Source organism: Montipora foliosa, chromosome 4 (assembly GCF_036669935.1).
Source record: "Montipora foliosa isolate CH-2021 chromosome 4, ASM3666993v2, whole genome shotgun sequence".
Lineage (NCBI taxonomy): Eukaryota > Metazoa > Cnidaria > Anthozoa > Scleractinia > Acroporidae > Montipora > Montipora foliosa.
The window spans coordinates 11,723,190-11,733,189 of record NC_090872.1 but is presented as its reverse complement, the minus strand read 5'-3'; the positions used below and the strand labels follow the sequence as shown (position 1 = coordinate 11,733,189).

Below are 10,000 nucleotides of genomic sequence, written 5' to 3'. Positions count from 1 at the left end.
GACATATTGTATGAATTAGGTTGTGTTCTATTTGGATCAACCGTGTTTAGTTGGTTGGGTTTTTTCGTGTTCTATTGGGAAAGAACCGTTTTCGGTTGGTTTAGTTGATCAACTTTTTCAACCGGCATCAAACTAGGTTGAAACGGTTGAAAAAGCATTGGCAGCAACCGCTGTCGTTTACGCGGGCCATTTAAAGTCGGCCGCGGGCTCCTGTCATGTTGGTTTCGGGCCCCAATATGTCAACGCTGAGAAGTCTGGTAATAACTTTCCCAGGAGTTACCGCGTTTCAACCGAAAACGGTTGGAAAAGTGTTCTATTGGGAAACCTCAACCGCTTCAACCGAAATCGGTTGCGGTTGAAACGGTTGATCCCAATAGAACACGACCTTAGTGTGTTGAAAAGCATACAAGCGCAAGGTGCTTTGTATAGTAATCGTTTAGGTTTCCCAGAAAATTCAACCGGAAACAGATGTCGAGCAACGCGACGCTTGAAAAGGGGTGGTAAAAACACATACAAAATGTACGCTCTCTAGCTGGGTACTTACTTCTCTCATAGCATGTGTCGAAAAAGAAAATATTGTTGAGAAGTCTCTCTTTATATTGACTCTTATTACGGGGAAACATCATGATTGCGCCATCACAAAGTCTCACCAAAACCGCTCTAATAGGCCATTTCCGAGTTACTGTTTGCCTCTGATTCAAAACAAGTCTTGGTGCTAAACCATTCAAATGATAATGAGTTTGATTTCCATGAAAATACACCACTCATTTCCATTTGCATGGTTGTGCACCAGGACTCGCTTTGAAACCGAGGCAAACAGCAATTCGGAAATGGCCTATTTGGTGTGGGGTGGGTTGGGGTGGGGTGGGCGTTGTGTTCCCCAGATCCCCTTTTTCGTGACTGTCGAATTTCTAAGCTACGGATTTTGTTAAGTGTTCTTCTCGTGTTTACTCACAGATGTCTTTGTATCTTTATTCTACTGAAACTTCTATACATCGGATTCCCCTCACTTCACCAAAGTCAAACTACCTTTTAAAAGATCACAAATATGGGAACTTCCTATATTCCATTCACTACCTGTATTGACACAACAGATGAAACTCGAGATAACACACGCCAAATGTATTATACAATCTGTATCTACATATGTTGAATACATTGCTAATTTTCATTTCCAGGAAAAATACTTAAATCAGTGGATTACTTTGAGGTGAAAGAAAAAGATCTCACAGGGCCTAACCGACATTGAGAACAAAGGACTAATATTTACTTGTTAGCGAGTTTGATCCTTAACTAAATGCCTACTAGACTCTCCTTTGTCATCCACTATTAAGGTGGATATGTCGTCAAATTCACCATAAAAATCTATTCTCCTAAAAGCTTTTATGCTAGAATCTCTGTTGGACTGGACTGTATTCAATAAAATTGTCAAGATTACAGTTCACTACTATACAAAACTAACACCACAGTACAGTTCGATCAAAGTCTTTATACAATTCCTTGTTCTACCATGGACTGGGCTACCTTCAAAAAACCACCTATATTGGCACCTTTCACGTAGTCGATGTAACTGCTATCCTTCGATGCGCCGTACATCACGCATGTATTGTGGATGCTTTCCATGATGTCGTGCAGACGCTCGTCCACCCCCTCTCGGGTCCAGGAGTGACGTAAACTATTTTGTGACATCTCTAGACCGGAAACGGCCACGCCCCCTGCATTAGTTGCCTTGCCTGGACCGTACAAGATCCTGTGGTTCTGGAAGACTTCGATTGCTTCAGGCTCTGTTGGCATGTTGGCGCCTTCCGCCACACAATAACAACCGTTGTTGATTAGCATTTCCGCGTCCCCCTTGCCGATCTCGTTTTGAGTGGCACACGGTAACGCAACGTCGCACTTCACAAACCAAGGCCGCTTTCCTTCAAAGAACTCGGCATCAGGATAATTCTCCGCATACTCACTTATGCGACCACGCCTGGTGTTCTTCAGCCATTTGACAAACTCGATCTTTTCCTTGTCCAGCCCGCCATGATCGTATACAGTCCCCTGGGAGTCGGATAGCGTGACTACTTTTCCACCCAACTGTAACACCTTCTCTGTTGCGAACTGCGCCACGTTACCTGACCCTGACACACTGACCGTCTTGCCTCTAAACGTCTCGCCTCTTGTGTTGAGCATCTCGGCCGTGAAGTAGACGAGTCCGTACCCAGTGGCTTCCGGTCGAAGCATACTTCCACCAAAGCTGAAGGATTTTCCAGTTAGGACACCGGTGAATTCATTGCGAATTTTCTTGTACTGGCCGAAGAGATATCCAATTTCCCTTCCTCCTACGCCCATATCCCCCGCTGGAACATCGGTGTTGGGGCCTATGTGCCTTTGGAGCTCGGACATGAAGGACTGGCAAAAGTTCATCACCTCGTTATCGGTTTTCCCTTTCGGATCAAAATCCGACCCTCCTTTTCCACCACCAAGAGGCAACGTCGTAAGACTGTTCTTAAACACTTGTTCAAATCCAAGGAACTTAAGAATTCCTAAATTTACGCTCGGGTGAAAACGCAGCCCTCCTTTGTATGGACCAATGGCAGAGTTGAACTCCACGCGAAAGCCCCTGTTCACATGGACCTCTCCTTTGTCATCCCTCCAAGGGACCCTGAATATAACGACCCTCTCTGGTTCAACGATACGCTCCAAGATGTTCCCTTCTAGGTACTCGGGGTTGACCTTTAGAAAATCCCATAGGGAACTTATCACTTCGCGGACAGCTTGATGAAACTCGTGTTCGCCGGGATTCTTCTGTATCACATGGTTCATGAAATCATTGACACTCTTGTATTGCATCTAGAAAACATAAAATCGAAACAGTTGAGTTCCGCCAATTCTATGAAATGCAAGCGTACGTCAATGGAAGAGTACCACAATCATACGTTCAGTTGATGTCTTCAAAGAGGATACAAGTTAGTTCCTTATCTGGGTGAACTAATTTGATATGAGTTAATTTGATTTCTGTACAGTGCCGCAGCGCTTGACTTAAATAAAGTTCATTATGATCATTTACTAAATACAGAGCAGTTGGCTCAGTCGAGAGGGAAACACAAAAACTTGGCGATTGGATGGTTGACGTTTCGAGCGTTAGCCCTTCGTCATTAGAGAATAGGGAGCGTAAACAACGACAACAGCGATGGCAACAAGAACGTCACAAATTTGCATATTTAGTGGGCAAAAACGACAGTTTTGCACGCCCTGCACGTGCATTTTTCACTTTTGTCATTTCTTTGCTGTCGCCTGTAAAACAACAACATGAAATAGCCAACTTGGAGGTTTTATGAAGAACGTCAGCACTTGAGGATAAATTTCACTTTTTCCCTCAAATGAAGCGCCGTTCCGACCAGTGTCATTTTGGAAGAACTACCACACCCTTGTGACATTAAAAAGGTTAAAATAGTCCCGAAGTGATTACAATAACGTGAATTTAAACTTTGAGATGACGTTCTCGTTGCCGTTGCCGTTGTCAAGGGAAGGTATCTGTTTACAAACACTGTTTTTGTTATTCAAATGTCCCAACCAAAGGAACAAAAGACCCTTTGTTTCGACAGCCAATGAGGCTCTGGTTGGCACATTAATGACAATAGGAGACGTGAATGATATATATCCTACAGAGTGTTTTCACATACGTGATCAGAAAACATTTGCATGATAAAAGAGCTCAATTCCCGGAGGATTAGTGGGGGACACCAACATGGCTGCCGTGACGCCGTGCGACCGTGACTTTCTGGTTTTCACTCTGTTTTCAGTTACGTCAAAATCATAGTCGAGAAACGAACGAACTGGCAAATCTTCCCAATCTTGTGACACCTTATCATACTCAGTTCATCGGTTTTCGCTAGGTTGAGTTTTATGATCAACTTCCTGACGACTTCGTTGAAGACTCCGTCGATAATAAAACTGCTTTTAAAGTTAAGAATTTGAGAACTTAATGGACTAACTTGAATCAGTGAGAAAGTGGGAGAACTAAATCCGTTGCAAATCCACTTGTTGTTTCTTGAAACTTCCGCAGTGACTACTCGGATTAATTTCGTGAAAGACATCCACACGATTAATATGTTACTCAGTTTAAATGGTCGAGCAGTGTTAGCTCGCATCTACGTAAACAACCACGTAAATGGAATACTATATAGCGCGCGCAGATAGCCTCCATGTACGCAAGTCCAGCGGTTTCATCGAATGTGGCGTTCGTTTCGATTCGGGCACTTCACGAAACGTTCCAGCAGTGCTGACGAATATTCGTTGTCGAAGCGGCAACGTTGGTACGGTATCGAATCCTGCAATCTGATTCGCGCGGTCCGGATTTTTCTATCTCTGCCCACAGGGACGGTAACGCGCTGAGAGTTTTTTCCCTTGAGCTTATAAATTTCCATTTTTTTAACAACAAATCCGTTTAAATTCAAAAGTTAGTTTCAAAACAGATTTTTATTTGTCAGACGAGAGGCTTGGAAACAGAATTCAAACAAAAATACTTCTCTCTGAAATGTTCATTTTGTAAGTCGCTTACTGCATTCGCTATCAAGTGCGATGCGTGTCAAAAGTTACAATAGCGATTTCAGAGAGGAAGAGAGAGAGGGGAAAAACAAATAAGTTAAATTAACAGTTGTTTTCTGATGAGGTTGACCTAGCCTTTCATATGTAGAGTCGTTGACAAAGAGAGATACTATACTATCATTTGTGATAGTGTGGGTTGATGCAGGGGGGGGGGGGGGGGAGGCACTTTAGGAATTTCTGGGTGGGGATGTGCCGCTTGGACCCTGGAACCCTTAGCCTATACCAGAGCTAATTCAGCTGAATTTTGCTACCCTATACCAGAGTAAACTCCCACCGATTTCCGTCTAAATTCCGATTCTTGACAGTTAATAATATCCTGAGGTGTTTCATGATAGCCATTTATTGACACTTTGCCGATTTCATTTTTTTTATATTCTTGAGTGGGAATTTCTGGTTTCCATAGTCTTGATAAAATCTTCAACCGACTGGTCAGTTTCGTGAAAAATGATACCCTATTCTAGACCGAAAGGCTATGATTTATATGCTCTATCCTAGAGTAAACTGCTTGAAAACCATACCCTTCACAGTGGCACATACCTATATAGTCCATATATAGCAGTACCCCCCCCCCCCCCCCCCGGGGCGCGGCTCTCACAATGCATGACATAGCAAACAGCGGGTACAAATAAATATACCATAATCACAAGCTATCCAGGCTCGGAGGGTATAAATTATAAGGATTTTTGGGAAGCCCGATAACAAACACTCAAAAAGATATTTACACGCAAAAGTTCTCAATACAAAAGCCGTTTTTTTATTGTGCTGGTGATTTTCTCGCTTTCTGTGCTTTTTTTTGCCTGATTTAACGCGATTTCGACGACTTCTCAGCTTCCCGGGTTGTCACTCGTACAATAACGGGAAGCTGAGAGGTCGCTTAAATCGCGTTAGATCAGGCAAGTAACCGCAGAGAAAGCGAGAAAATCACCAGGACAATAAAGTACGGCTTTTGTATTGAGAACTTTTGCGTGTAAATAACAGGCCTCCGGGCCTGGGCAACCTGTGCCATAGTCAGCTTGATTATGTGAATGTTTTCTTTTTCGGTCACGAAATCTTCGTGGGACAAATTCCATTTCTTGCATGTTCTATGCCTGCCAAATGCCTGAGCAAGCAGCTTACATTACGCCACTTAGAACATCTGGATCAATTTATACACTGGCAAATTACATAACAATGCCTAATGTTTAATTACATAGCAACTCTGTTCGCTAAATGCAAAAATTTCTGAGTCCACATGCACAAAGATTCAACTTGTTACACATTAAGACAAATCACCCGAAAATTAATAGTTTGGTCAACCTACATTGTATATATGTAAATTAATATACATATGCATATATATATATTGCAAAAAGATTCTCGAAAGTTTACTCGTACCGATGAACGTGAAGAAATTTACAGGATAATTAATTGTTTCTGTCGCACGAGAGCATAAATGGTGAAATATTTGTAACTTCTCACGTACAGATTTTATTTGCTTTTTGTTAAAATGGACAAAATCAGGAAAGGATGTGATCTACCGAATGAAAAATGGTGGTCACCGAGCATTCAAGAGAGTAAAATCGCTGCGAAGTTGTCGAAGCGATTGTCTATTCACACTGTCACGTCATTGCGTGACATTTCCGAGAAGACTTGGGTCCATGAGCGAGGATCAGACACTGGCTCGATGGTCGGCTCGATGCCATGTTTGTTTACCTTGAGTTCCCGCTCTGCGATACGTAACCTGTGCGTGACATCCGCGAAAAGACGCACAGTAGAATTCCGTTTTAAACGAAACTCAATTTATTTTGAAAGTAACTTATCGGTCGCAAGCAATTGCTGATCCAGCTGGCTCGAAGGGCAAGGAGACACGCAGTCTAAATTCAATTTAGAATGTAATAGACCTAATCGGTTAACTTAATGTTGTACCCAATTCAAATCTCCCGGGACTAAGATTCTTTGTGTATTGTATTTGCATGATAATGTAGCATTCATATTTAAATGATACGGAAATACCTGGAACAAAACGTTTTATTCCCAAGAGAGTTTGAATTGGGTACAACATTGAGTTAGCCGATTAGGTCTATTCTCACTTTCCGTTTTAAACGAAACTTAATTTATTTTGAAACTAACTTATCGGTCGCAAGCAATTGCTGCTCCAGCTGGCTCGAAGTGCAGGGAGACACGCTGTCCAAATTCAATTTAGAATGCTCTAATTTTGGTTGCGTCTCCATAAGACTTGCTCTGCAATTTTCTTTGTAAACCTTTTTAACACCATTAATTGCATGTAACAAAACCAAAGTTCCATTAAGCGACACAGTAAATTAGACAACACAGCTGGCCGATCTATCGATCATGGCGGAGCTAGACATCAAATTTGCCACAACAGTTGGTATAAAGCCCACCAAGTAAGACATAGATAATGTCTACTTATACTGTCGCTGTCAGACATTGAATTTGGCTGCACAGGTCCTTCGATCACTTTCCTAGGAAGATCCTCTCTGGAGTTGGCTTACAGAATGGTAGTTTATTTAAACAGGGTTGCCCCGGTCACAAGTGGTGAATTTTCGCTTGCATCGTTTTCCGTCGCTTTCTTACCGTCCCCAAACTTTTCAACGAAACATGTCAACCCATAAAAGGTGAAATTCTACCTTCAAGGGATCTTCGCTATTGCATTATTTGCTAGTTTTCTGGATGTTGCTACGTGAAAGTTGAGATATAAACACAACCTTACCAGTGCCGTGTCGCCGCCATTTTCTTCGACAACTTGGTAAGCGTTGGTTACAGCACGAGCAGGTAAACGACGAAGCAGCAAAGCTCCTTTTTGAATCGAAAAACCTCTTCTTACCGATCGCAAAAACATTGCTGAATGAACTTTCCTTGCAAATATCACCAACCCAAGGTACAAAACTTCTCCTTTGTATTTTTTCCTTCCCAGCTTGCTTTGTAATTTTGTTGATGCAATACGGGGGTGTGTAATGGGTGTCGGCTCAGCGCGCGATGCCATTGGCTAAAAAATCAAGGGAAACTAACACGAAACAGTGTCAGATGTGCATCACCGCACTCACGTATACAAACTTTACGCCAACAATACTTTGCAAAGTTCAACTTAAATCACTGTAACAAGACTGAACTTTCTTATGAAATGTCGGATCAAATGAGAATTTTGGATCGTGTTTAAAATTCTCTCGCAAAGAATACATTTCTCGGAAAATACGTTCAAAATGTCAGGCGAACTGACGTATCACGCAACCCATGATAACCACATGACCATGACTTACTTTCGTTTCGCACAAACCTCAGTTTTTCTAATTTATAGACTTTTCATTTTTCATCAACTCAATATCTGACAACCGCCAAATTGATAAACAAGGGGTAAGGAAGTAAACGAAAGCAAGGATACTTCCAACAAGGGCATGCACTTCATGACTTTTGGCTTGAATTTTTGTGCCGGAAGAAAAATTATTTTGGTCCAATGTCTACAACCATAAAACAAAGTACCTGCAATAAATGGTAGCCAAACTTTAAATTAAGTCCGCAGAGTCCACTTTTCGTTTACTTGCAATCCAACTTCTTTAAGGTCCCGTCCACACTATTGCGTTTCGTAAACCTCCAGGTGCCTGAAAACGGATAAAAAGATCTGCGTCCACACCAACGTTTTCACATCGTATTCGGCCGTTCACACTAGATACTGAAAACGAAGATCTAAATATGCGTTTTTGTCAGCAGGCTTTGTTTTTCGTCTTGACTCGCGTACTCCCGGGAAAGTGAGGCATGAATATGATTATGACGTCACGCGTATTCTCACTTTCCACACTTTGAAAACCTACGTTTTTGAAAACATCCATTTTTGATCGTTTGTGTGGACGACCCTATATAAACGGAGGTTTTCGAAAACGCATTAGCGTGGACGGGACCTAAATGCACAAATGCAGTGCCTTCATACAGCACGTTTTTTTTGTATAAGGGCATCCCCCATTTTGTCGCCGTTTAGCTTCGTCCGACCGACTCAATTAAAGAAAAAAAAAAGGTAACGACATTTTTAAACCATTTTTATGTCGCATAGGTGTTTCGATGGTTGATCCTTTTTCCCATCTGTCTAACTCTTGAGCCAATCACAACGCTAAATCAACAATGAGTCAGGGGTGGATCCAGGGAGTTGAATAGGAGGTTTTCACGTGACGTCATCGCCTTCATGTTGGTGGACGAAAACAAAAGATCTCTCATTAGCTTCTTTTGTTCGACCACCAAAAGTTGTACATTTCTCTATTGTTATTGGTGTTCCTAGAGGTTGGCTGAAAACGTTCTATAGGGTGGCTAGCCACCCCCCATTTTGGCTCCTTTTTTTTTCAATATACCTGCAGTTTTAATTGTATTTTTATTTTTGCTGGAACAGATACTGTTTAACTGACTTGAAATTTTTATTAATGTTTATCGCATACGCGGCAAAATCACTAAATTCTGATTGGCTGAGACGGAGGGCATATTTTCTTTATCATGTGGGCACTTTTGGTAATGAAGAGGGCATGATTACTTGATCCTGATTTGGTTAACAGTTGCTCACCCAGAGCAAGCGAGGTTACAAGTAGAATCTTCTTCCAGGTTCTGACTCTGATGTTTTTCAGTGAGTGATTAATCCATTGACTCCTGGGGGTTCCCCATTGATGAGTAAAATCGTGTGACATTAGACAGAGTAAAATACTAAATATGGCCAGTTTAGGGGTGAAAGGGTTTTCCAACATGTAAAATACAGTTTAGTTAAACTAAGCTATATTTCTGTTGACAGCATCAATTTATTGAATTGAACTTTAACCAAATGAAAACATGTTAAGTTGAATGTCATTTGTCGCAGCATCAAACAGGCTTTCCTCAATAATTTTTTCCCTTTATTTGATAACCATGTTATTGCAATGTGCCCTTGTGTAATCAAGGATGAATTAGTGAGGCGATCCTCACTGCAGAAAATGTGCGATTCTCCTCAGAGCTTGCCATATAAAGGTCCTTCCAATTCGGCTGAATGGCAGGGTTGGTTCAGTGGCCTAGTGATAAGGCATCTGACCGGTAACCAGGAGACCCGGGTTCGATTCCCGGCTGAACACATTTTCACTCATTTCCTTTGTTGTATCGATTTCTGTTCCCATCATACACTACTAATTATATATATATATATATACTTTCAATTCACCCCCTTAAAGTATTCCTAGATCCACCACTGTGAGTCATTGGAGGTGGAAAACAAACCTAAACATAATGGTTTGTTTATTTATGAAAGGCCAAAATATAACATGTTCCCATGCTGGAAGTGAGTGCTTGTAGCCTTTTTTATTTCCTGGATGTTGCAACAAGGATGCCAAAAATGCGAACTTTAAATTTACTTTAAAACAACCTGCACCTTTCTTACGCCTTGAGTCTTTACAATAATTTATTG

At 41.6% G+C, this 10,000-nt stretch overlaps 3 protein-coding genes across 3 annotated transcripts in view; 1 reads left to right on the top strand and 2 right to left on the bottom strand.

Annotated features, from left to right (window-relative positions):
• LOC137999846 (mitochondrial disaggregase-like) overlaps window positions 1–8 on the top strand; it is a 17,638-nt gene extending 17,630 nt beyond the window's left edge. Inside the window, exon 17 of the mRNA XM_068845784.1 lies at window positions 1–8. This exon is cut by the window's left edge and continues 542 nt beyond it. The gene's annotated coding sequence lies outside the window, so the exon portion shown is untranslated.
• A 938-nt stretch (window positions 9–946) lies between these two features.
• On the bottom strand, window positions 947–7,594 carry LOC137998972 (NADP-specific glutamate dehydrogenase-like). Its single transcript, XM_068844811.1, has 2 exons — window positions 7,307–7,594; window positions 947–2,838 (listed from the first exon to the last, which is right to left on the bottom strand). Exons 1-2 carry the CDS (start codon window positions 7,577–7,579, stop codon window positions 1,489–1,491), a joined length of 1,623 nt encoding a protein of 540 aa, XP_068700912.1. The 5' UTR covers window positions 7,580–7,594; the 3' UTR covers window positions 947–1,488.
• Window positions 7,595–9,869: 2,275 nt separating this feature from the next.
• The window catches only part of LOC137999845 (uncharacterized), a 4,548-nt gene continuing 4,417 nt past the window's right edge, over window positions 9,870–10,000 (bottom strand). The window contains exon 5 of the mRNA XM_068845783.1: window positions 9,870–10,000. This exon is cut by the window's right edge and continues 359 nt beyond it. The gene's annotated coding sequence lies outside the window, so the exon portion shown is untranslated.

Coding starts and splice junctions, on each gene's coding strand:
- LOC137998972 (XM_068844811.1), bottom strand. CDS start 7,579: ATGGCATCGCGCGCTGAGCCGACACCCATTACACACCCCCGTATTGCA. Junction 2,839..7,306: donor ATGGCGGCGACACGGCACTG/GTAAGGTTGTGT, acceptor TATGTTTTCTAG/ATGCAATACAAGAGTGTCAA.